At 34.2% G+C, this 27,574-nt stretch overlaps 1 protein-coding gene across 1 annotated transcript in view; it reads right to left on the bottom strand.

Annotated features, from left to right (window-relative positions):
• LOC136034766 (dynein heavy chain, cytoplasmic-like) overlaps positions 1-27,574 on the bottom strand; it is a gene marked incomplete in the record, with an annotated part of 269,617 nt that overhangs the window by 190,792 nt on the left and 51,251 nt on the right. Inside the window, 7 exon segments of the mRNA XM_065716167.1 lie at positions 2,053-2,288; positions 3,845-4,112; positions 8,943-9,229; positions 10,261-10,332; positions 14,448-14,582; positions 24,998-25,178; positions 27,340-27,536. Of these exon segments, the coding sequence (XP_065572239.1) occupies positions 2,053-2,288; positions 3,845-4,112; positions 8,943-9,229; positions 10,261-10,332; positions 14,448-14,582; positions 24,998-25,178; positions 27,340-27,536 (1,376 nt within the window).

Raw genomic sequence — 27,574 nt, 5'->3', positions numbered from 1 at the left:
ATTAGGGAGCTCTAAGAGGGCGGAAAAAGCTGCAAAGAGGAAGTTTCACTGAGTTTGAGCATACAGAGCTTGGGCCAGCTCTTTATGCTGGCCCAAGCTCCGGGCCAGCATAAAGCTGTCTCATATGGAGACAGGCTCCATATGATATATGGAGCCTGTCGGCGTGAGCTGAAGAAGGCAGAGGAGACCCTCATTCTTCTACTAGAATGGAAAAAAAAACAATAGGTGGGGGGTGTGGAGGAGTTAGGGGGAAAAATCACACCCGGAATTAAAGAAATTGAGCGATGTCAATTATATGTTGAGTTGGACGAGCCTAGGAACCAGATGGAGGTATATACTGTCAACTAACTCGTAAAACTGAATCACGTCAGAATTTGAGCAATAAATCTGAAGGAACAACCAGTCAAACCCCCATCTTCTGATTACAAACGCAGGAGGATGACGAGAATAAGCCCGTCTTAGACAGTATGGATCTGGCAGAGAAGCATGAGATTAGTTTTCAAGTTACACCCCTCAATTAGCACCTGTTTCTGCTCTGCCAGGTCCAATTATGGACTACTTTCAAAAAGTGTAACCTTCTAAACTGTACTTTATGGACGAGCTCTCTCTCAAAGAGCCGCTGATACCTTTTCCCACGCATTTATAACTTGTACCTCTTTACCTTACTTTCCATCTCAACTAGCGCATATAACTGCTCTCCATTGGTCTCCCAATTGGGCTGAGACATATAAATATTCGATACTTGTCGCTCTGGCACCTAGTATTGGCCCATCAATAGCACCCATTGTCACGTTTCTTACCCAGCCCTGTCCATAACCCGACAACACTTCCCCACATGAGAATCCCCACCTATCAACGTTACGTTTGACCTACTCATTCCAATTCACCCCCCCAACCCAACCCCCAACGAAGACCCCTAGGCTTTCGGTAGAGGCTACCATTCCTAATTCTATACCATGTCTCTATGGTAGACTTCTATTCTCGTTTGAGGTTCGGAGCTATTTCCGATGGAATATAAGAAACAACTGGAGCCAAATCCTAAGAAATCTCGTACTGTTCCATGTACCAGAACCTTCAGAGTAATGCGCTTAATCCATGGTTTCTTGTCAGGTGTCACCTGACCCGTTATTCTTGTTCAAGAGGGTCTGTCTTTGCTAGTTCCTTTCCCCCATTCATGGGGAAATTCCCATTTCCCCATGTTATTGTTGACTAGAGGCAATTTTCTCTTTCCACATCGTGCTCCTTTGCCTTATTCCTATCAACGGGACGACGTAATTACCAAAATCCTTTCTTTTACCCTCTAAAATAGAAAAACAACTTCTACTTACCCACATATCTCGTATGTCCGCTCTCTTCATCCCCAGAAAAACACCAATAGTAGTAGATTTAGTCTACCATGCATTCAGCGTCAAATACCCTGTCCCCCCTTCCTGTCTCTCTTCAGAAAAAGAAGGGAGCAAAGTCTCTTCTTTTTCTGTTTCAAAGAATACCCTACAAGACCTCTTCATAGACTGTGAGGAAGAGGGTCACGTCCTGGAGCTGCTACCATCCAAGCAGGAAGTTAGACTCCTATATTCTGTTTGGGAAGAGCTAAGCCAAGTCTCAACAACGGATATGCTCTAGTTGCCGAGCTATCCTATGACCAAATAAAGGTCCTAACCCTGTAGCTATGATCATTAGAGGTCCTAAACCTAGAGCTATGACCACCAGCAAATTCGGACGTAAATAAAGATAAAAAAGAACCAGAGAAAAAGAGAGTGACAAGAAGGTACATGCATATTTTATTAGTTTAATCTTGTGCGACAGGGATGGGCGGAGAGTTGACTCATGGGGAGGAGGAGTAGACATTATCAAGCAACTTTTTCCCAAGCCCGACGGATCGAGTGAGGAGGCCATATAACTTGTGGAATGAGCTAAATTTCTGAACATTTTCAATATTTAAATCAACATTTAGTTCTTAAATATTTAAATCGGTATACCTAAATACTGAAAATCTTGTAAATAAAGACTTGAAAAAACACTTTCATTTATAGCAGGCGTAATTTAGCTTACTTTATATCACTTAGGCACTGCATCCAAGTAGAAATGTCTTCTCCTAATGTTCCATAAAGTTTCTCGGGTTGCAGATCCCAGAGAGCCTGATATCTGAACCATTCTTCTACATAAACGTTGGCATCATTCATCTTGTCTTCAATAACTTTATAGGCTTTATTAAGGATATCTTTACCACCTGGAAGTTTGACAAGGATATCCCGATAAGACGGAGCCTGTTGGTGATCAATGCCAACCTGAAAAAAATATATACCACATTAGGTTCTATTATAGTTAGTATCATAATTACCCAAAAAAGCAGCTTTATGTATTTAAATAACGTTTTCCATTTCTGGTCTATTTTCAATTTATATATAATATTAACAGCCTACGGTAACGGCACAAACGGCAACTATTCACTTTCGTTGCACAAGTAAAGTGAACTAAAGCCTTAAAAGTCTAGAACAAAAAAAAAAGACTTATGAAATAAGTAGTGTCAATTTTAAATATATAAAATCAATCTTGAAGTTCCCTCATTTTGAATTAGCTTTAGAACATAGAGATCCCGATAAGACGGAGCCTGTTGGTTATCAATGCCAACCTGAAAAAAACATATACCGCATTAGGTTCTATTATAGTTAGGCTAGTTTCATAATTACCCAAAAAAAGCAGCTTTATGTATTTAAATACCGTTTTCCATTTCTGGTCTATTTTCAATTTAGATATAATCTTAACAGTCTACGGTAACGGCACAAACAGCAGCTATTCACTTTCGTGGCACAATTAAAGTGAACTAAAGCCTTAAAAGTCTAGAACAAAAAAAAAAGACTTATGAAATAAGTAGTGTCAATTTTAAAGATATAAAATCAATCTTGAAGTTCCCTCCTTTTGAATTAGCTTTAGAACATAGAGATAACAAATTCCTAAGTAATCTGAAACAAAAAAAACTTCTCTAGATATTCAACTTTAGCAAAACACTACTATGGTAAACCAGTTTAAAGCGTACAATTACAAGAACCCAAATTTTAGAAAAAGGAGTAGGGATATACAAGCAGATCTTCTTCTGTGGCGATGGAATCTCAACAAAGAATTGCCTAAAGAAAATAATTTAGACATTTCCCTACAAGGTAACTTACTTTTGAGTATAAGAAATAACAACCCCTTCCTCCCTCCCTCCCCCCGCCGAGACTATGTAGGCTAAGGTATAGCTAATAGAATTAGATACTGTCGATGAACTTACGGTTCCCCTAGTTCAATGAAACTCGCCAGCATGGGTCTGCAGCCTACATCAAGTCCTTTAAAGAATCCAAGTTCCTAACAAGATGCCTTACCCCCTCTAGAGTTATGACTTTTCTTATAAACTATGGTACAACATTTATGAAACATTCAAGAAAGAAATGAAGGTCTATATTAGATTTAGGAAGGTATCTTATAGTTTCTACGACTATATCTTACTACTTCAAAGACGTGAAAGATTCGGTGGAAATAAATTTTAAACAAATTTGGCCTTTAGAAACGCAATTTCAAAGACCATGATCCCAGAGAAGCAGATAGAAAGCCTATTTTCATTCTTCAAAATTACAACATGTATGATCTTATGTTTATTTTTTAACTTATCAAAGGACAGCTCCCAGTTGTTTCAATCAAAGGATTCCTCCAAGGTAAAGAATCTGGTATCTGTGCGAGGATATACAATTTTGAAAGTGTCAACATGATGGGCACAAATAGAAAAAAAAAACGATTCTAATACTTGGAATGGATAGATAAGAGAATCAACTTAATTAATCCATCGTTAAAAGACATTAAACTTTACCTGGAATCGAGAACTTTGAATACGCGGCTGTGAAGTAACAATTGCTTCCCAAGCAAGGAGTTGCTCCAGTAGTTTGCACCTTCCTTCAGCCAAAGGAGGATGAAGATACATTGTCTGATTAGTAATACGTATTTCATGAACTGACTTATTGATTGCCGGGTCGCCACCAGGTTTTGGTCCAGGATTTGTTTCCGTATCTATAGTCATATCGATATCGTCCTTTTTGCCTTCAAGAGCCAATGTCCATGCTTCAATACCCGCTTGAATCCTATGGAAAAAATATTATAGCTAAAAAAAACCATTACCTTGATTTCATTTAAAAATGATTGAGATATTTTTCGTAAGCAGTCTAGATTCTTTTTATTACATGTTGGACTGACAAATAAAATACATTACACATTTTTAATGGAAGAATAAGGTCCAAATTTATCCGAATTCAGAGGTTCCATCAGAATCCAAATTCTGACACGATTCCCGATTTCAATTCTGATCCTAGCAAACATGTGAACAATTACTAAACCTTTTCCCTCTACTAAATTATTTACTAATGGCTAAATTATTTAATCAATATAAAACAACCCCAATTAATCTTCTCTTTTTACATTTAAAGCGTCTTCATATTTAACCTAACTCAATAATATAAATAATTTTTGCTCGAAAAAAAGTTTAAGTAGTTTTCCAATTGATTAGGGAAATAACTAACCACGAATACATTTTTGAAATTTACTTCTTTTTTAATGATAAAATTCTCTTTATTAAATCCGTGTTTACACATCCAAAGAATTTATACAAATGGTATTATACATGAATTCAGCTGTTTTGCGTATATCCAAACAGAGCTTGGAATAATTTTCTCTGAAAACAACACTTTCATTTTCCAGAAAGTAACCTTTTATTGTGAAGCATAAGACATATTTTTAGAATTCACCCCCTGATCCAATTCAGCATTTCAAAAAATTTCCAAAATGTTCTCAGGATTTGTAGTTCTATTTAGAAGGAGATGTGAACACAGTAAACATCTACATAGTAGTTCGAAAGATCTGTCTGTCACTGTTCAAAAATACACCTGACATCGACACAATGATGTAAATGATCAAGAATATCTTATAAAACATATCGCAAATTACTGATTGTCTAACGAAATTAAGTAGATTTACATAACGAAAGTAAAACAGTTCAAAATAGGGATGAAACCTTTTTATTGACAGTGAATAGATATAAAATTATTTAACTGGATATTTCGAACACATATACAGTGTTCATCATCAGCAGTAAAACTACATCCCTATTTTGAACTGTTTTACTTTCGTCATGGAAAGGCAGTGTGGTCTTCGAAGTTATCTACAGATTTACATACTTTCATATCTTCCTTGTGAAATTATACTACATGCAGGACAACCAAAAGGATTCTCAATAGAAGAAAACTAAACTCCTCTGTGTTCTCGTATGTACCTCAAGCCCAGTTTCAGCACGTGCTAAACTGAAACAGTTGGAGTGCTTTACTCTTTTCTAAGGAATTCTTTTTGGTACAATAATTTCTCTATATAACCATGTGTAAACTACGTGACGAGAAGGCTACATATGTTCCCAATCGTGCTTTTTATCTTTGCAAAGTAGAATTCAAATTACAGCAACATAATACCCAAAAAAGAAGAATGAATACGAGCCTGCAAGCACTTTTCATTTTAAAATCAAGGTTGTCAAAAAACATTTGAAATGGGACAGGAGTAATTGTGCGTGATCCACATGCCATACGTTTTCTTGTTAAAATAAGCAACGATAATATCGGCGTTGGCTGGTGGACCTTCCAATATACAAAATTATACCATCTAATCTATTTGAAACTCTAATCCTGCTTTACGAAATGTTTGTCTAGAAACGAAAAAAAAAAAACAAGAGCTAAGAGCTCATATGGCACTTGTGACGAGGCGAGAAGAGCTAAGAGCCAAGAGATCATATGGTATGAGCTCTAACAAAATTCTATGAATCAATAGATTGATTTAAAACGGAAAATAAGAGGCTTAATGCCGGTCAAGATTTAAAATAAGAGCTCTGAGTCACAAAGTCCTTCTAAATATCAAAATTCATTAAGATCCGATCACCCACTCGTAAGTTATAAATACCTAATTTTTTCTAATTTTTCCTCTCCCTTTTGCCCCCCAGATGGTCGAATCTGGGAAAACGACTTTATCAAGTCAAATTGTGCAGCTCCCTGACACGCCTACCAATTTTCATCGCCCTAGCACGTCCAGAAGCACCGAACTCGCCAAATCACTGAACCCCTCCCCCCAACTCCCCCAAAGAGAGCGAATCCAGTACGATTCTGTCAATCACGTATCAAGGACATTTGTTTATTCTATCCACCAAGCTTCATCCCGATTCCTACACTCCAAGTGTTTTTCCAAGATTTCCCCATCCAAATCCCCACAATGTCAAAAGATCTGGTCGGGATTTAAAATAAGAGCTCTGAGACATGACGTCCTTCTAAAAATCAAATTTCATTACGATCCAATCATCTATTCGTAAGATATAAATACTCCAATTTTCATGTTTTCCAAGAATTCCGGTTCCCCCCTCCAACTCCCCCGAATGTCACAGGATCTGGTCGGAATTTGAAATTAGAACTTCAAAGCACAAGATCCTTCTAAATATCAAATTTCATTAAGATCTGGTCACCCTTTCGTAAGTTACAAATACCTCAATTTTCAAAATACCCCCCCCCAATTCCACCAAAGAGAGCAGATCCGAAAGTAAAACAGTTCAAAATAGGGATGATACCTTTTTATTGACAGTGAGATATAAAATTATTTAACTGGATATTTCGAACACATATTGAAGTTTTACTGAAGTTTTACATTTGAGTTTTACTGCTGATGATGAACACTGTATATGTGTTCGAAATATCCAGTTAAATAATTTTATATTTCACTGTCAATAAAAAGGTATCATCCCTATTTTGAACTGTTTTACTTTCGTCATGGAAAGGCAGTGTGGTCTTCGAAGTTATCTACGTAGAGCAGATCCGGTCCAGTTATGTCAGTCACGTATCTTAGACAGGTTTCTATTCTTCCCATCCAGTTTCATCCTGATCTTACCGCTTTAAGTATTTTCTAAGATTTCCGGTCCCCCCAACTGCCCCCCCCCCAATTACGTTTGATCCGGTTGAAATTTAAAATAAGATATCGGAGTTCCGAGGTCCTTCTAAATATGAAGTTTCATGAAGATCCGATCACTCCTTCGTAAGTTAAAAATACGTCATTTTTCGTATTTTTCAGAATTACCCCCCCCCCCCCAATAGAGCAGATCCGTTCCAATTATGTAAATCACGCAAGACTTCTGCTTATTTTTCCAACCAAGTTTCATCCCAATCCCTCCAATCTAAGCGTTTCCCATCATTTTAGGTCTCCCCACCCCAAACTTCCCTAAATGTCACCAGATCCGGTCAGGATTTAAAATAAGAGCTTTGAGACACGATATCCTTCTAAAAATCAAATTTCATGGAGATCCAATCACCCGTTCGTAAGTTAAAAATACCTCATTTTTTCTAATTTTTCAGAATTAAACCCCCCCCCCCCAAACTATCCCAAAGAGAGCAGATCCGTTCTGGTTATGTCAATCATGTATCTAGGACTCGTGTTTTTTTTTCCACCAAGTTCCATCCCGATCCCTCCACTCGTTGGAGGTGTTTTCCAATTTTTAGGTTTCTCCCTCCCAACTCCCCCCCCCCAATGTCACCAGATCCGGTCAGGTTTAAAACAAGAGCTCTGAGCCACGATATCCTTCTAAATATCAAATTTCATTGAGATCCGATCACCCGTTCGTAAGTTAAAAATACCTCTTTTTTTCAGAAATACCTCCCCCCCCCAACTACCCAAAAGAGAGCGGATCCGTTCCGTTTATGTCAATCATCTATCTAGGACTTGTGTTTATTTTTCCCACCATGTTTCATCCCGATCCCTCCACTCTTAAGTGTTTTCCAAGTTTTAGGTTTCCCCCTCCCAACTCCCCGCCCCCATCACCAGATCCGGTCGGGATTTAAAATAAGAGCTCTAAGACACGATATCCTTCTAAACATCAAATTTCATTGAGATCCGATCACCCGTTCGTAAGTTGAAAATACCTCATTTTTCTAACTTTTAAGAATTACTCCCCCCCCCAACTACCCCAAAGAGAGCAAATCAGTTCCGATTATGTCAATCATGTATCTGGGACTCGCGCTTATTTTTCCCATCAAGTTTCATCTCGATCCCTCTACTCTAAGTGTTTTCCAAGATTTTAGGTTTCCCCCCTCCAACTCCCCCCAATGTCATCAGACCCAGTCGGGATTTAAAATAGGAGCTCTGAGACACAATATCATTCCAAACATCAAATTTCATTAAGATCCAATCACCCGCTCATAAGTTAAAAATACTTCATTTTTTCTATTTTTTCCGAATTAACCGGCCCCTACTCCCCCCCCCCGATGGTCAAATCGGGAAAACGACTATTTCTAATTTAATCTGGTCCGGTCCCTGATACGCTTGCCAAATTTCATCGTCCTAGCTTACCTGGAAGTGCCTAAAGTAGCAAAACCGGGACTTTAGGTTTTCCCCCTCCAACTCCCCCCAATGTCATCAGATCCGGTCGGGATTTAAAATAAGAGCTCTGAGACACAATATCATTCCAAACATCAAATTTCATTAAGATCCAATCACCCGCTGATAAGTTAAAAATACTTCATTTTTTCTATTTTTTGCGAATTAACCGGGCCCCCACTCCCCCCCAGATGGTCAAATCGGGAAAACGACTATTTCTAATTTAATCTGGTCCGGTCCCTGATACGCTTGCCAAATTTCATTGTCCTAGCTTACCTGGAAGTGCCTAAAGTAGCAAAACCGGGACCGACAGACCGACAGAATTGGCGACTGCTATATGTCACTTGGTTATTACCAAGTGCCATAAAAATCGAAAAACAGACCAGCTTTGTTGCATAGTTTGTTACGGTCACCAATATAAAGGCCTAAAAAATCACAGTACCACAATGTGGTACTTATTATAAATTGTAACTCAAAACACTAATAAAGTTCAATCAAGTGCTAAAATAAAATTTCAAACCTACCTAACAGCAAGCTTTTTTTCGATCTCTTCGTCGAGTTTGACAACCCAAGCATTAAGATTTGAGTATTGTCTCAAAGACAAATCGTCAACCACACGCTGAACTTTGGCAAGAATATCACCAAATGTCTGCGCTGAATATGAACATGTGTCCAAAGATTTTAAATCTGCTTGAATTTGTTCGGACATATTAAGCAAGTCATCAATTCTCTCATGAAATTGAAAAACTAGGTCAGCTAGCTTTTGAACGTAAGGGTCAAGTTTGTACGATTCCCAAACAAGCCCAATGCCCTGAAACAAAATAAACTTGTAAGAACTTGAAGATTATACAAACATTTTAAAACTTGTTTCAGTTCTTTCCTATTCCTTATTAGTTTAATTTGTTCCCTCAATAGTGTAATCCTCAAGCTTTTTCTTTGTTTGTTCAATTTACAAAAAGGGTAAAAAGCGTCAAAATCCTACTTTTCAGCAACTTTCAAGTTTTGCGTCAAGTACATCTTATTCTGGACTCAAATTGTATACTTTTTTCTCAAGAATAGTTGACTAATCAATGCATCTTGACTATATGAAGCTGTTAGAACATGCTTACTTAGCTTGCGTTGTATTTTGTGAAGAAATATATGCTTTGAAATAAACATTTGACAAAAAAAGCTGGAGCTAAAATTTATTTACTCACAGTTTGCAAACGCTATAGGTGTATTCGTAGGTTTTTCCTCGGTGTAATCGAAGCTATTTAAACAATGGTTGGGACGAGAATCCGAAGCAGCTCTTTCAGAGGTTGATCTGACATCAGCCCATTTAAATGATAATGATTTACAGCCCATGCGGCATCGTGTATTCCAAGTTTGAAGTACCAATCCTACAACTATATAAATCTTCCCAAGCGATCTACTTTAAGTACCTGTTTGATTTTTCTTTCTTTTTTGAAAATGTCATATTTATCATCAAATCTGTAAGCAGTTTTTTACACCATCACTAGCAATTGTGAGTATTTTAGTCAACATAATTTTCTAATTGATTAATATCTATTAACGAATTTTAAGTTATTATTTTTTGAAGAGGGGAGGGGTCGAAAATATTTATGACTGCCACCTTTTATCCTTGGAAGAGTCATATAAATTACATAAACACGCATTCTAAACAATCATATTTTCAGTTTTTGATCATTTCTTAGGTCAAAATGTCAAATAGACTATTACAATTAACAGCCTCGAGTTCCGTTGTAGTAATAACTGGTCAGCTCTTGTATTATGGCATACTTAATTATATGAAAAAAAAGGAAAAAAAAGACGATAAATCAATAGAAGAAGAAAATTCATTACCTCACTAATGACAGTCTGGACATCTCTGTATATACCTGCAGCAAGCATTGATATGTTGTTCTTATCTTCAAGCTAAAAAAAAAAATATTTTTAGGTCCTAGTAAAAAATAAAAATCAAAAAAACAATATAATCTTCAAGAAAATAACAGAGAATATGCCAATTCAAAACTAGCAAGCCTACAAATAGAACTCACCTGCAAATTTACATAGAGTCAAGTTTGACATAAAACGATATCAACAGAAATAATAATCAAACGGTTCGTGATAACGAATTGAAATCAAACAGTTCGCGATAATGAACTTTGCTCAATAGTAACCGAAACTCTAAAAACGGTATTTTAATGCCAATACCAATTTTTATGCTGATTTCATAATACATAAGTTTCATCAAGTTTAGTCCTACCGATCAAAAGTTACGAGCCTGAGAAAATTTGTCTAATTTTCGAAAAAAGGGGGAAACAACCCCCTAAAAATCATAGAATCTTAATGAGAACCATCAGATTCAGCGTATCAAAAAACCTTACTGTGAAGGCTCCAAGCTCATATCTGTTAAAATGTGGAATTTTGAATTTTTTGATAGAAAAAAAAGATCACGGATTGTTTAAAGAAATAATGTTCACTGACGTAAAGACCCAATGGGTTTTAAGCGAATTGGCGAAAAAACGCCTATATTTCAAAGGACGAGTTAGCAGGAGGCAATTAAAACAACATTGAATTAAAAACAATCAACTGAAAGTCAGGAGCAACATTCAAACTTCAAACGAACATAAAGTATTTCCTATGTGAGGGGGCTTCAGGTTCTGATCGTTTTTCGAGTCATGCCCAGGCCTAACCAATATATGATATAGGCTACTCGCCCCGTAAACTCACAATTTTTTAATGCTAAATTGTAGCAGGCTATATTATGAATTGATTGGCAGCGTTCCTCTTTTTCAATTTTTCTGCTTAAGAATTAAAATGTTGGATTGTTAATAAAATTTGGGACAACATTTGAATATTTAGTCAATATTTTGATGAACAAAGTAACCATCTACAAAAATACATAGTTTTGCATTTTTTCTTCGAAAGATGGAAGTGCATAACTTTGTTTTCCCCAGGGATAATCGTATCAAACTAGTCGTTGTAGATTATCGAAAGAGGACTCAATGAACAAACACAAAGTAGAAACAATAGCGAAAATTTTTTCAAGACAGTGGAAATCAAACCTGTGGATATTTCGGCCCTATGTCCAAGGGTCATCTTCAGCACAATACGAGAAATATATATATATATATATATATATATATATATATATATATATATATATATATATATATATATATATATATATATATATATATATATATATATATATATATATATATATATATATATATATATATATATATATATATATATATATATATATATATATATATATATATATATATATATATATATATATATATATATATATATATATATATATATATATATATATATATATATATATATATATATATATATATATATACTTACATTAAAATGTGAGAATTAAAACTAATAATGCTTTTTAAAAAAAAACTTTTTTAAAACAGCCCTAGCATCCTTACTTCAACGAAGTTCAACCACGACTGGCAAATAGAATGAGGTGAGACGATAAATTCACTCAAACAAAACAGAACAAAATGATTAAATGCAAGTTCTCAGAGCCAACCTAGCGTTTTTGGCAGCCTGTCTAAAAGGTCTTTTCGTAACTGGTTCAATACTATTATAAATCGGTTTAGTAAAATATTTTGCTAGATCATTTTTAATTAAGTTTGAGTATAAAGAATTTAGTGAGTACCCCCCAAGTCTCTGTTCAAAGAAATATTATTATTTATTTTGAGATTAATTTCGATTGATTCCTGAACCACCTGTATTATCCCCAAATCATTACTGATGAATGAAGATTTTCCAAAAAGTATCGTGTGGGAGGGATTATTAAATATATGCCAACCTAAAGCAGAATCAAAGGAGTTGTTGGAACTATTTGAAGTTAATGCCTTGTCTATGTCTTTTTTATGTTGGTGTAGCCGTTTTTCTAGATTCTGATGGGTCCTGCCAACATAGTAATTTTCACAATCACAAGGTAATTGATAGACCCTCTTTGGCGAGTAACTGGGGTTTTATCTTTACCGGAATTTAAGAAATTTAGGATTTTGAAATTATTAGTAAAAACTACATACAGATTAAGTTTGTGCAAATATTTTTTTAATTTTGTTGTGATTTTTGGGATATACGAAAGATAGACAATATTTGAGGGCTTATCAGTAGCCTCACATTGTGAAATATCTTCTTCAACTTTACGGGAATGTCTTTTTTGTCTACAGTTAATTATCTTATTGACAAAACGAATGGGGTATCCATTACCAAAAAGAATATCTTTGATAAAGTTTATTTATGCATTTATATACGAATCAGAGCAAATGTTTAGGGCACAATCAATGAGAGAAGTTACAACTGCTCTTTTGACTTGTGGGGGGTGATTTGAATTAAAAGAAGATATCTATTGTTTTGCGTTGGCTTTCGATAGATAGTGAAATCCAGTTTATCAGTATTACGAATAACTAACACATCTAAAAACGGTAGTTTATTTTCAATTTCAACTTCTAGGGTGAACTGCAAATTTCGGTCATAAGTATTAAGATGATCTAAGAAGCCCAAAAGTTCAGCTTCTCCATAATTCCAAAGTGAAATTACGTCATCCATATAGCGACCCCAATAGACGTGTTTTAAAAAATAAGAATTTAATGCCCAATTTTCGAGATTCTCGACATAAGTATTCGCTAGTAGCCCGGATAAAGGTGCCCCCAAGGGTAACCCATTTTTTTTGCTGATAAAAAGAATCGCGAAACTGAAAATATATAGAAAACTTATTACAAATTTTAACTAGAGTCATTAAAACTTCACAATCAATTCCTGTCGCTGAAACCTCGATTAGGTGGTAATTTTCGTCTATTTTGTTTTTTTAATAAATCCTCAGAGATAGCCACATCTATATTCGTATACATGGAAACAATGTCAAAACTACTACCTATTATGTTTTCTGAAATACTTGTGTTGCTAAGTTTTTTAACTAAATCTGCCAAATTACGAATATAGGAATTTTGGGAATACAATAAAGATTTGAAAGCTCTGCAAAGCCATTTCCCAATAATGGAAGCGGGGGCTTTAGTACATGCTACGATAGTATTTTTGGTAAACCGTAGAGTTTGGGACAGAAGCTACCACGGGGAAAAAATTTATTGTATAATTGTGGGGTGGTTTTACCATTTTGTTTTAGCTGCTTTAATTCATTTATAATATTGTTAACAAATTGATCAGTAGGATCATGAGTTATTGTTTTATATGTAATTTTGTCCTTTAAATGTGAAAGAATTTTGTTGTCATAGTCTATCGTATCCATAACAACAAGTGAATTGTTTTGTCTGGTTTGGTTATTATAATAGAAGGGTCTTTGTGGAGATTAGATAGTATTTTTATGTCGTGCAAATTTTTCGGTGTGGAAGTGGTAGGAGGCTTAACCTTTCTTTGGCTGTTATAAAGGGTATTTATGAGACCAGACCTAACTTCCTCAGGGTTAGAAACAGATGGATAGCGTTTATGCAAAGCGGACTCTAGAGAGGAAATTATATCTACCGCAGGAACTTGTTTCGGTAGAAAAGAGAATTTTGGACCTTTTTCCAGTGTTTCGATTTCCTGGGGCTCCAACGTTTTAGAAGAGAGGTTAACAATAAGGTCCAGGAGTATTTCTCGAGCCATTCCAACTGCTTTCAGCGGATATTATAACCAATAAACACGAAAATACAATGATGATTAAGTCAATGACTGTTATTCATCTCAGATAAGATCTTTACTCTATTCATGGTAGGTTTAAAAATAGTGCCGTTAACGCTAATTGTATGCCCAAATGAAACAACGATGAAAGAGCTAAAAGAAGAGGAATTAAAAAAAGGAGCTTCATAATTTTAACTAAAATAAAATGGATTCAAGAAAAGCCTTCCTCACAAGTTAAAAAAAAACAATTGTGCCAGGATTTAGACAATAAAAAACTTAGAATTTTTGTTGTGGTTCCTTGCATCTAATCGGCAGGATTGCAGCATCTTATAAAATTCATAAATGCGCACACTTGCTACTTAGCACAAAAATAAACAATTAAATCTTACCTTTTCCAAAGTACGTTCATAAGTCCGTACACTTTCGATCAAAGAGATCGCGTAAGGATAGAGCTGATTAGTTTGATGTGCTTTGTTGACAATCGCCAATGGAACCCGGAAGCCCATTGCTTTCAAGTTACGGACCTGAAAATATAAACGGGATTAGGCAAATTGCGATTCACAAATGACCAGTACTAATTAGGCTAAATTTGATTGGAATGTAAAGATATTACAACCACAAGCAGAATAAATGACAGATTTAAAAAATAAATTTGTTTCATTTTATTTTTATGTTGTAACCCATATTAGCTGTTCAATATATTTATACATAAAAAAGGAAAACTTTAAAAAGCAATACGAAAGTTAGTTAAAAAGGTATTAAGTTTACCCGACAACAGGGTTACCAGGATCTTGAGATTTTAGTCCTTTATTTGGGACCTTAGAAAAAATATATAGTTATATCTTCCACATTGCACTCAAAGAATAGATAAAGTATATATATATATATATATATATATATATATATATATATATATATATATATATATATATATATATATATATATATATATATATATATATATATATATATATATATATATATATATATATATATATATATATATATATATATATATAGTCTGGGGTCGCTACAGTGCTCAAAGAGAAACTGTTTTTCTTGCCGTCCTGAAGCAGGTTCCACCTAAAACGACTTATACTGATGTAGAATCCCTTGTTCCAAGTGCATCAAGGGCAATAGAAATCGGTAAGTTTGAGCGTTCCGAAGTGTTTAAGCTGTATTTGGGACCAGGAAGGATGTTGAAGATTTTTCTTGTGTAATCCGTTCGGGTCGGCTAAGAGAAGCTGCCTGCGGAAGAGTTCATATTTCTCCCGAAAAGGTGTTTTTCCTGCCATGGAGTTGGTCACATACCAGCCGACTGCGTACTGAACACCTATTTGTGGTCGTTGTGTTGCTTGTGACCTAACTTCCACGTAGGATAATACGTGCACGAAAGATATGTTCTGCATTTTGAGCAAAAAGAAAAGTCATACATGCTACAGTGTAAGGTGACCGGCTAATAAGGCGAAGAACAATGCTAAACCCCTAGCAAAATGAGTCTAAAACCTGCCCATCAAGGTGCAATGAAGAAATGAACCAAGGATCCTCCACCTCTTATGCGATTACCTCACAGAATTTATATTTAAGTTTGCTAAATTAATCTGAGTTTTTAAAGGACTTTTTATCTAAATGTGATATAATGAGTATTCAGGAGCACTTTCCAACTACTTTGAGCCTGAACCTTAAGAAACTATCAACCAATCATAGTGTTCTTGATCGCTACACGCCGCTCTCAGCCTTGTGGCCGGCCTTGCGGTGGTCTAGCAACGTTTTTGAAGTCATGTTTTCCTTCGTCTGTTTTTGATTCGCCAAGTGACTTTTTGGCAATTAGAATCCGGATTTTGTTATGCTGAACATTTATCTGCCCACGAACTGCTTGCTAAAAATAAAAGAACAGGGTTTACCTGTATCACGACTGGTAACTCCATTTGTGATCTAACCGACCCACTTAATTCTTCGGGTGATTATGATCGCCAAAGTATTAATTTCGATCTGTTTAATGACGATTATGTAGTTGCACCAGAGAATGAGAGTACTACTTACGTCCATAATTCGGGTAGTACATCTAACTTAGACCATATTTTTTATCAGTCATCCGTAACTATTGCGGAAGTTGTTGTCAGAGATTCCAATCTTACGTCAGATTGGACGTAAGCATGGTACCGTGCTCAGATTCTAACCGGCTTCCGAAAAAGCAATCTGTATCTTATGCTAATGATAGGGACAGTGCGTCTCCAGATCATTTCCAGAATGTGTGCAATAATATTCCCACGAGAATTTGTATACCGTTCGATTTGTTGATGCAGAGTTCAATAAAGAATATACGTGATTCTCGAGTTAGGCTGAACATTTATTGTAGTGAACTTACTCTTGCCCTGGCTCTTGCCGAAATAATATGAAAAAAACTTCGTTTTCTTAAAGAGTTAAAGAGGCTGCGTCCCAAAGTCGAACCTTAAAACGTACAGGAATTAGGAGAGGCAGTTGGGGGGCTGCCGCCCCCCAAACCCCCCGCTTTTAAAGACTTTTGTACAGGTTTTTTTTTGTGGGGGGCTACCACCCCCCGAACCCCCCGCTCTTGGCTTCGGAAAGGCCCTCTTTTAATTAACAAAAAATTGAAATGAATGAATAATGGAATAACTTCGAAAAATGTTAAACACAAGAGGACAGGAGAACCATTGCGCCGAAACTAGTAATTAGTAACAATGAAGTTCCCCCACAACAAAAAACCTGTACAAAAGAGTCTCTAAAAGCGGGGGGTTTGGGGGCGGCAGCCCCCCAACTGCCACTCCTAATTCCTGTACGTTTTAAGGTTCGACTTTGGGACGCAGCCTCTTTAACTCTTTAAGAAAACGAAGTTTTTTTCATATTATTTCTGTACGTTTTTCTACAATCCATGGTGGATGTAATTTAATAATAATTTTCCATGTTTATTTTCTCGCTTTCTGTATCAATAAATTCAAACTGACAAAATTATCTAATTTTGATAATTTTAATAGTTTAGCAGCTTAATTAAAAATTTAGCAGCTAGTGGGTTTTACCCACCCGCCTCCGGTTTATGGGCCCAGCGCGCTTCCGCTGCGCCAAGCTGCTGTTATGCTTGTTATCAAACAAGTTATTACAATAGAAAATTTCACCAACGGCTTCAATTAGGAAATCAATTTAAATGGTTCTTTTAACTTGCTTCCATCAAGCCTTACCCCCGCTTCAGTATAAATTCTTGTGAACATTCCAGTATGTAATTCTGATCACATGTTTCCATGTTTATTTTCTCCCTTTCTGTATCAATAAATTCAAACTGACAAAATTACCTAATTTTACAAATTTTAAAAAGTTAGCCGCAAGCGGTTTCGATCCACCGACCTCTGGGTTATGGGCCCAGCACACTTCCGCTTCGCCATTGTCGTGGTCCGCCTCTTTAAAGAGGCACGAGTGTGCCTCCTTGAAATCGGCAGCACCTATTAGGGGAGTAAAAGTTGGAACTGAAGAGCCCAGATGGTTAACTAATTATTTTTTGTGAATTTACAACTTATTTGCGAAATGCTTGCTTTTCTGCTAAGTTTTGGCTTTCAGTTTGGATTGACACGAATAAACCGCGAGATGGGTGGCGGCACAAATTGTATATTTATACTAAACGCCAGTTTGCAAAGCAGCTTTCTCTTTATCAGAGTTCAATTATTTGGTCTTGTTCGGAAGAAGTTCGGTCTCGGCCAAATAAGTTGTGGTCCAGTATTTTAAAATTTATGCCAAGTCAAATACTGTCTCTTATAACACTTTCCTCATGGGTTGAGCATTAAAAAAAATCATTCTATTATTTATTTTTTTCTTTAGTTTTTTAAGTTTTTATTTTTTTGTTTTTTTTTGGGTTTTTTTTCTTCTTTTTTAGTTTTTTTCCTTTTTTTTCTTTTCTTATTTTTTTTTTATTTTTTAGTTTTTTTTTCAGTTTTTTTCTATTTTTTCCCTTTTTTTATAGAAGCTACTGAAACAGACGGACAGACAGACAGTACATTTTTATTTATTCTAAACCCATACAATTCAACCCTTTTCTCGATGTCAAAATGTCCAAATATATATATATATATATATATATATATATATATATATATATATATATATATATATATATATATATATATATATATATATATATATATATATATATATATATATATATATATATATATATATATATATATATATATATATATATATATATATAAATATATATATATATAAAATATATATATATATAAATATATATATATATATATATATATATATATATATATATATATATATATATATATATATATATATATATATATATATATATATATATATATATATATATATATATATATATATATATATATATATATATATATATATATATATATATATATATATATATATATATATATATATATATATATATATATATATATATATATATATATATATATATATATATATATATATATATATATATGAGATTTCAGTGAAAATTACAACAGCACAAACACATTTAAAAAAAAAGAGATAGAAGGAGAAAGGGAAAACTGTTTTCCTAAATTAGTGATGAATATAGACCAGCAATTGAATGAGGCCTTAACCCTACTCATCCATACAACCACATAGGTCAAACAGCATAGCCATACACAATCAACCATAAAGAATAATCCATGGACAGGCAGTCATGTCGTCAATAAGTATAAGTCGTCATTTACCAAACAATAAAAACAGTAAAAACAAATAATTCAGAGGCAACAACCCAACACAAGGGCTCATCAGGAGAATACACTTGCCTATAGGGTTTCGGCACTTTAAATTCTCTACCCAGTCAAGTGTTATGCCTACCACAGAATATCCATGGCATCCCCGTGTCAGGTATCATCCCCAAAATACATGCCTATGAAAAAAAAAACAAAAAAAAACAGCAAATGTAGAACAACCAAGTAACACCAAAACAAGTTTATCCTGTTAATATACTCCTCTTTTTAGCAACAATAGGTAAACTAAATGTGATAAATTTTACCAAATCACAAATATTAACTCTTTGCAAAAAACCTGAATGAACTAAACAATTACAGAATTCATCATTACCATCTGGCTATTTTTGAAAAATTCGCTCTATTAGAAACACAATTCAAAATAGATAAGCGCTGCATCAACTTTTCGCAAACCTCAGAAATTAGCCAAAAATTTCCCTAAGTATTTCCAGATAATTTTTTGGTATTTATTTAAAAGTTCGTTATAATGAAAACAAATTTTTTTAAATTGCCAAGTTAATTTATTTGCAGAAAAACCTCTTAATATCAATTTTTGGCTTAAGATTTTATATCTATTTTTAAAATCAATATAATTACTACAAATCCTTGCATAACGTAGTAACTGTGAGAAAAACGCCGAATATGTGATATTTGAGTGTATATTACTTTCAGGGAATGGGACACTAGTCACCTCAAAATCAAAATCATCCATTTTATTATACGTTTAAAACTTAATTTACTATTATCAGAAATATTAATATTTAAATCTAAGAAATGATCTTCAAGACCAGCACCATGACTAGGTTCAAGAGTAAGCTCTGATGGATATATATTTTTAGAAATATCAATGAAATCCTTACAATTTAAGACCAAAATATCATCTAAATATCTTTTATTATTTGACAAAACATGTTTCAAATTATTTGGATTATTCTTATCCATCATATATTTATATTCTAGTTGACTTAAAAACAAGTCAGCTATAAATGGGCTGGCATTCCCCCCCCATGGGAATTCCCACGATTTGCTTGTACGAATCACCACCAAATCTTATATATATAAGTATTGTATAAAACAAATTCTAACAACCCAAAAATCATATCCAAGCTGTAACACCTCAAGCTAACTGTAGTCTTAAAGCAATTTGTCCATATACCTATTTTATTATAAGTGTCTATTTTTAAGAACCTTTTACTAGATAAGAGGAAAGATTTCTTGATAACAGTTTTTAAATTATCTAACACTACATTAAGTGATAAATTAGTATACATTGTCGCAAAATCGAAAGACTCAATTCTTTTAGCTGAAACCATTGTTAAAGAATATATCACCTGCAGTGAATTATTAACACTCCAATATGGATTAAAATTCGAAAATTGCTTAATACCAGAACAATAGGTTTTAAGTTTATTTATAATTTCCTTTAAACTTAAAGAGAGGTCAGTAGCAGCAATGCGGGTTGGACATTTAGCTGCTCCAGCAATAAACCGTGGTTTAGGGGGATTCTTATGAAATTTTACAGTCCAATATAGGAAAGGGAACTTTTTATCATTGAAAATTTATTTTAATATTAAAATTTTTAAAAAGTATTTCTTCAGTCTTTTCAATTAAATTCTCATCCTCTAAATTTACCTTTTCGTAAACATTAGTTGTGCATAACTCCCTTTTTAAGATATCACAATACAACTTCTGACAAATTATGGCAAAATTATTATTAGCTTTATCCACCGGCACAATTACAAATTCATTCTGTAGATTTGCAATTGCTTGTTTAATCTTAGCATTAAAAAATAATGATTTAGTGTTACTATTTTTTAAGTTAGAATATATTTTATTTCGTATTCTACTAATAATTAAATTCTTCCAACTTTGAAAACTCTCTTTATTTTTATTCTCTTTCTTACATCACTTATCAATAAATAAATCAAAATCATTTTCCAAGCCATCAAGAACACTCGATGGTTTCAGATGATGAGAAAGACGGAAATTAGCCCCTTTATTCATTATAATTTGAAGATCATCTTGCTTAATTATTGACAAGTCCCCTGTTATAACATGTTTGTAAGTGGGATTTACAAATAAGACAAGTTGCTTACAGTTACAAACTGGTTTCCAATTTATATCACTATCTAATCTTTTAAGTATTAAATTATAATTAAAAATAATTTGCCCAATAGTTTTTGAAAATTTATAAGTTAAAACTGGACTATCATTATAATTCAAATTACTAGGAAGGGCCTGTTTCACATCCCGCTGATTTAAAATTTCCGGTAAATTAATATCTTCAATCTGCTTACAAGTAAAATTAATAGGTAAATATAATCTGTTATCCTTATTACCAATCTTATCAAACTTTTTCTTTTTTGAAATAAATTTCGTTTTAGTTAGAATGCAAATTGTATCGCATATTACCTTAAATTATATTCAAGAGCTGTATTATTCTTAACAATCCAGAAAAGTTTGATTAAATTCCTCTTGGATAAATTATTTAGACATTTTATTACAGAAATCGTTTTTTACGTTTAGTAGGACAAGTAAAAGAAGGATGGTCCATAAAACCATCAATACATTTAACAACAACCTGAGACATGTCACCATATTTTGCTACACGATCATTTAGCCCAAAAGGATAAGCTGTACCAAGAGTATGGATCCAGAAATCCTCCTGTTTACGTAGTCTATTATTCTTCTCTTCTTTATTTAAATTTTCTAACTCTAAATTTTCTAAAATTGTGACAGTTATATCTGATATGGAACATGTACTATTATTACAACTTTGAACTAGATAGTTATTAGTTTTTTCATTATTGTCCAGGAAATCTTGTATATATATTATTAGTTGTTTCCCCCACATATTGTAGGCAGCATTTACTACATTCTAATAGGTAAATTACATCGGTTGTTTTACAATTAACATTACCACGTAACTTGCATGCAAAATGCAAAATTGCATGCAACATTAAGACGCAAAACGAACAGAAATTATTCCCTATATGAAGGGTTACCCCCTCCTCAATATTTTGCTCATTATGCTAAAATTTAACTGTTTGTCCTAATTTTTTTATAACGGCTACTGAAACACAGGGGCCGTTTAATTAGAATAGGAAGCTTTTTTAAAAATGCTGACAGCGTTAGTGTAAAGAGCAAGGTATTGAGGTGGGGTCAACCCTTCTTATACAGAACAATTATCTGTTCGTTTTGAGTTTTAAAATCCTAGAAGATTCTCCCAATGAAAATCCACCCCAAGCACAAAAAAACCTCCGAAGAATGTCTATATTTTTCCCAGTAACAAACACTATACGTAAACAATGGGGAAATTTCAGATCTTACAGGCCTCTCCCCACAGACTGTGGGGGAGGGGGGGTCATTTTAGCCCTAAAGAAATAGCTTTTTGATCTTTCAACTATGCTGAACAAAATAGCTATCTCAACATTTTGAACAGATAACTTTAGGAAATAAATGGGCGATGGACTCGGGAGGGGGGCCAGTTACCCTCCAATCTTTTTGTCACTTAAAAAGGGCACTAGAGCTTTTAATTTCAGTTCAAAGTCACCCTCTCCCGATCTCCTAGGAGCATTATTTCAACACCATTACCCATGAAAAAAAAAAAATAAAGATGCATCTATGATTTGTCTTCTGGCAAAAATAGTAAAATTCCACATTTTTGTGTTTAAGAGCTTGAAAGTTCTACAATAGGATTCTCAGGTAAGCTGAATTCGATGGTTGGATTTTCATTAAGAATTCTTGAGTTTTAGGGATTGTTTCCCACCTATTTCAAAAAATCAGGCAAATTTTTTCAGGCTCGTAACTTTTGATGAGCAACTTGACGAAACTTGATGAATTTTATATATTTGGCATCAGAAAACTAAGCTGATTCTTTTGATGCGTCTCTTGATATCAAAATTTCGTTTTTTAGAGTTTCGATTACTATTGAGCCGAGTAGCTCCTTATTTATAGTTCGTTACAACGAACTGTCTGGTGAACCAAAAATATAAGCATCTCGTACTTTTGGTGCAAGCTACAGCGACAAGCCTGTCGCAAAATTGCTTGTAAGAGTGAACGTACATCATAAGTACCTCAACAAAACAAGCACGCTGAATGAATAACAAAACGCTGAATGAAAGTTGTGAATCACAGTAAAAATTGTTTCTTATAGGCATACTGATGACAATCAGTATATAAAAAGCAATTCAGACAGAGTAGCACCAGATATCAAAGTAATTTTGACGTAGTCGAAATCAAAGGTATAGGACAAATAAGATGAGCATTGATAAGATCATGCGTGTGTTTTCCTGCATGGGAATTGGGATGTCCATCAATAAGTAGCTCGAAGTACCTCATGATTAACAAACATAGAAAAAACAAATCAAAAATAGTAATCTTTGACATCATGTGAGAAGTAAATCTAGTCGTCGACAAGTAATGAAAAGAAGATTTTGGAGCCAAATCGCGAAAAGCTTTAATAAGTATGATAATACAGTATTTACAGTACAGTGTTTACAGTTCTAAGGAGAAGAAAATCAAATACGTCATGATTTTCGTCCCGTATTTTTTTTTTTCCATTTACAGACACCATTTTCGTGAGTGACAGAACTTGGATTTTTTTTTTCTTGATACAGAGGAACAAATTAGCATTTTAAAGAAGTTGAATTTACTCCTATCGGTTTTTTGAGAAATCACCATATTGTCTAAAATAAGCTATATCATTTAAAAGTGTTTTTTTAACGCTTTGTTGTGACTGACAGAGTTTAATTGTTCGTTTTCAATGACAAGGAAGAACATATTTTCTCCTTCTTTTTTAACGTTTCCTCGTAGTGCGCCCGATACAAATGTATCTATTTTAATGAAACTGAATTTGCTTCAAGTTGGCTACCTGAGAGTCACGTAGTGTCTAAAACAAGGTTTATCTCTTAAAATTTTTTTGAAAGGCTATTCCAGCAAGCTGAGAATTATTTTCAATCTGTTTCTGAAACTTCAGAACATTTAACTCAAGTGAATTTAAATTGTGTATTTCTCCACTTCGTCCTGTTCTTCTAAGTGATTACGATCAAAAATCACAAAATAGAAAGTTTAGAAGTGAACGAAAGACCAACTTTTGGCTGAGAATGAGTGCTTGGCGTCAGCTGTTACAAGAGGCAGAAGTGATATGTACCTCCTAGGAGAAGTAGACCCACGAAGAGAACTGAAAAGTATAAAAAGTACTCATGCTGGTTCAAATGAGGTAAAACACTATAGTTGTCGGAATTTTCCAAAGCTGCTTTATGTCTAAGATTCAACAAAGAAAATCATTCTTTAAACCACTTAAAAGACCAAATAAGAAAATTCTCATTTGGTATATGCTGAAACAACTAAATCGGCCCTATTAAATAATTGCTGAATGAATAGGATCTGGATCCTCTTTTGGTATGAGAAAAGAAAGGGACGCCCCCCTTATTTTGCAAGTAAATGATCAGTGGGTTTATAGGATGGGAGTGGTTAGTCATTTTAAGGGCGCACAAATTTTGTATATGGACTTAGGTCATTTCAGTTTCAATAAATCGGGAAAGAGCCTCTAACTTAGGTATTTTTTCAAAATGAATGCCATCTGCATTACTAGGCAAATTTTAAGAGAAAATAGAACGGCTATTAAGAAAGGCAATTATCCCTTCAAGCTTTATTGCAAAAAAATCAGAATCGGGGAAGGTGGACTCAATAATGGTGTCTTTTCATAGAGAGAGACATTGTCGAGCCGTCGGGCAGGGACAAAGGGAAAAGAATAACTATCCATGCAAGCTACGCAATCACACATAAAATGCGTCATCAAGGCTCAAAGACCTTGGATCCAGGGAAAAGGAATATTTTTTTTTTTACTGGAAACGGAATGTATTAAGGGGTTTATTTTAATTTGAAAATGAAAGCGAAGGAGAAGAAGTATTCTCTAAAGACATAGGGAACCTAAGTTGCAAAAAAGGAAGAGACCCTCAGGGCTTAAAAGGTGGGTAGTTTTAATATTTGGGAGTAGCTTTCTTTAGAGTTCAAATGACAAATACATCTTAGAACTTACATTTTCAAATTGACATTTTCAAAAATGATTATAGCAGAATAACTAATGGGAGAAACAAAGGAGGAAAACACCATATTTCTTTCATAGTAAGAAAAGAAAATAATAGACAGAACAAAGAATAGACACTTACTTCTTTAGCTAGAGTAATAATCTCCGGTAGAAAGTTCACGCGAAGTCGAAGCTGCATTCCTCTTCCAGCACGGCCCATCCGAGAGCTTTCGATCAAAAATATGCGTCCGCTGACACCAAAATTTTTGTGTGTAACATTTCTAACCCAACTTTCAAAAATTTCTTGAGTGTTTAGCTTAGCCCTAAAATCAGATAATGTCAAAACAACATGAAGAAGAACTGATTAATACTTCCAATATTAGTTCTATTTACATTACTCGTCTACTTTTATTTGCCTTTCAAATAAAATGACATGCATTATTTCTTCGCCTGCACGACTCATCTTTGACTTCGATCCAGTTTCAAATGGCTGGAAACGCCGAAGAAATAGACCACGCACAAGATTTGCAGAGGTTATCCTCGGTCGAACCCGATGAAGCTCCAATCCTTGCCCAGGACAGAACATTCTGGAGATAGTTAATGGCGCTGACGTCTGGTTCCCTCTTAGCTGGCGACGTTGCCGAGCAAGAGCTTTAAGTTAAGTAAGCCAAGGAAATTATTTCATGTCAAGCCCTTTGTTTTTCTTCAAAAATGAGTCGAATAGAGCAATGGAGTAATTAGCTTGTAGAGTTAATTTTGCTAGCATTACTGATCCTATTTCACGTCCACCTTTTTTTAAACAACCTTTTTATTTTATTTTATTATCTGCAATTAATTCCCAATTATCACTTTGTTTAGTGTTTAAACTGCCATTCAAAACGAACTAAACTGGACTTGAATATTATTTATTCGTTTAAAACGCGACTTCTCCAATTTACAACAGGAAAATATATTCTTTCAGGAGCTAATTTATATTGGACACAGAAATAAAGGGGGGGCTGATGTCTTGATATTATTTTTTTACAATAATTAAAAAATTTACCTATCCTGTTGTTTTAGTAAAATTGGACCCTCCCTCCAAAGATATAATCCCGCTAGCAAAAAAAAAAGAAAAAAAAAATCAAGCGAAATTTTCTAGCTAAGACATATACATTTAACTACAACCAGAAACTAGTGAATGAATTACCAAGATATCTCCCGGAATATTTTTTTTACAACTTATAAGATACAACGGGTGAACCCAAGAAATACCTTTTATAAAGCTTCATACACAGCGTTTGGCTACGTGTTACACGAAAATTTTGTAGGTGAGGCTTTGTGTGTTTAGGGGAACGTTTGAAACTTTATTAGTGTTTTTTTTTTTTTTTTTTAGCAAGCTTTCATTAGTCTTTATAGTTTAAGAGGCTATCGATACAACAACAACAACAAAAAAACTCAAACGAGACTGCGGCCAGTAGAAAGAAAAGAGATAAAAGACTAAAATAACGCGGATTAGGAACTTTCATGCTATCGATACAGAAAAGTAATTCTGCTTTTATAAATTGTGCATGAGGTAACATTAAAAGAATGTTGAAGTAACCAAAACCAAAAAACCAAGAAAGCCGAAATCAAAAAAGTTAATCCATGAAATACCCCGTTACATAAATCTTTTACAAGTTGTAAACGAAGTACAGCCTCTTGGTCATCAGTAATAATAGTCTTAAAAAATTTAAGGTCTACCATTTTAGCCAAAGCCAAAGACAGTTAGTCCATGAAAATATCATATTGCGTGGAAACTCGCACCACGGGTTCTCTTAAAAGAAAAACTATTGCGAGATTTTATTTTAAAATTGACTGGGTCAATCACGTTTGACCGAAATTTCTTCCATGAAAGGCCACAGGTTACAATGCAACAGGCTACCTTTCAAAAAAAAATTTAAATGAAGTTTTTGCAATGTAAAATCCGCAATCTGGTGGATTAGAAACTGAAATCACGGATCAATATATGGATTGACGTATTTCAAATTCAGCAAAGAGCCGAACAGATTTAAAACAAATCTATTGTTTAATCAAGTCTCAATCCACCAAGTAAAATTGAAAAAAAGCCTTTGGTCACCAGAAACTATGATCAGAAAAAAAAATAATGGAACCAATGAGAAAACTCAATGAGGCCATAACGAGACAAACATAAATAGTAAAAAACATATTATAAAAGAGCAAAATAAAAACCTACGGTCATTACCGGAAGGAGTTACCATGTTCTTTAAGCTTTTGTTTTGAGGCCAACTCAATGAGGTCAACATGATTAGGCCGACAAAAATAAATAATAAAACAAACATTTTATAACTCTGAATTATAAAAGATACAGTCATTGCCTGAAGGAGCCACTATCTTCTTTGAGCTTTTGTTTTGGACGTAAACCGAATGACGTCATTATGAGTCCAACAAACATACGTAGCAAAAATATTTTATGAACTTAACTAAAAAACAAAATGTAATTATTACCTGAAGGAGTCACCATCTTCTTTGAGCTTTTGTCCTTCTAAGTGATTTTCCCAACCTTTCCCCAGTACATCCTCAACTCTCTTTAAGTAAGCAGATAGCTGTCGGTCCACTTGCCGTGCCCAAATGATAGATCCAGATATTGGAGGAATGTCTCGAAAATGACTCATTCGTGAGCTTTTACTTCTACCATATTGAATCTGAGTAAAACAAAAAATAATGAGACGCAGTGACGAAT

Source organism: Artemia franciscana, chromosome 13 (genome assembly GCF_032884065.1).
Source record: "Artemia franciscana chromosome 13, ASM3288406v1, whole genome shotgun sequence".
In the NCBI taxonomy this organism is placed as follows: Eukaryota; Metazoa; Arthropoda; class Branchiopoda; order Anostraca; family Artemiidae; genus Artemia; species Artemia franciscana.
This window is presented reverse-complemented; position numbering and strand designations above follow the sequence as displayed.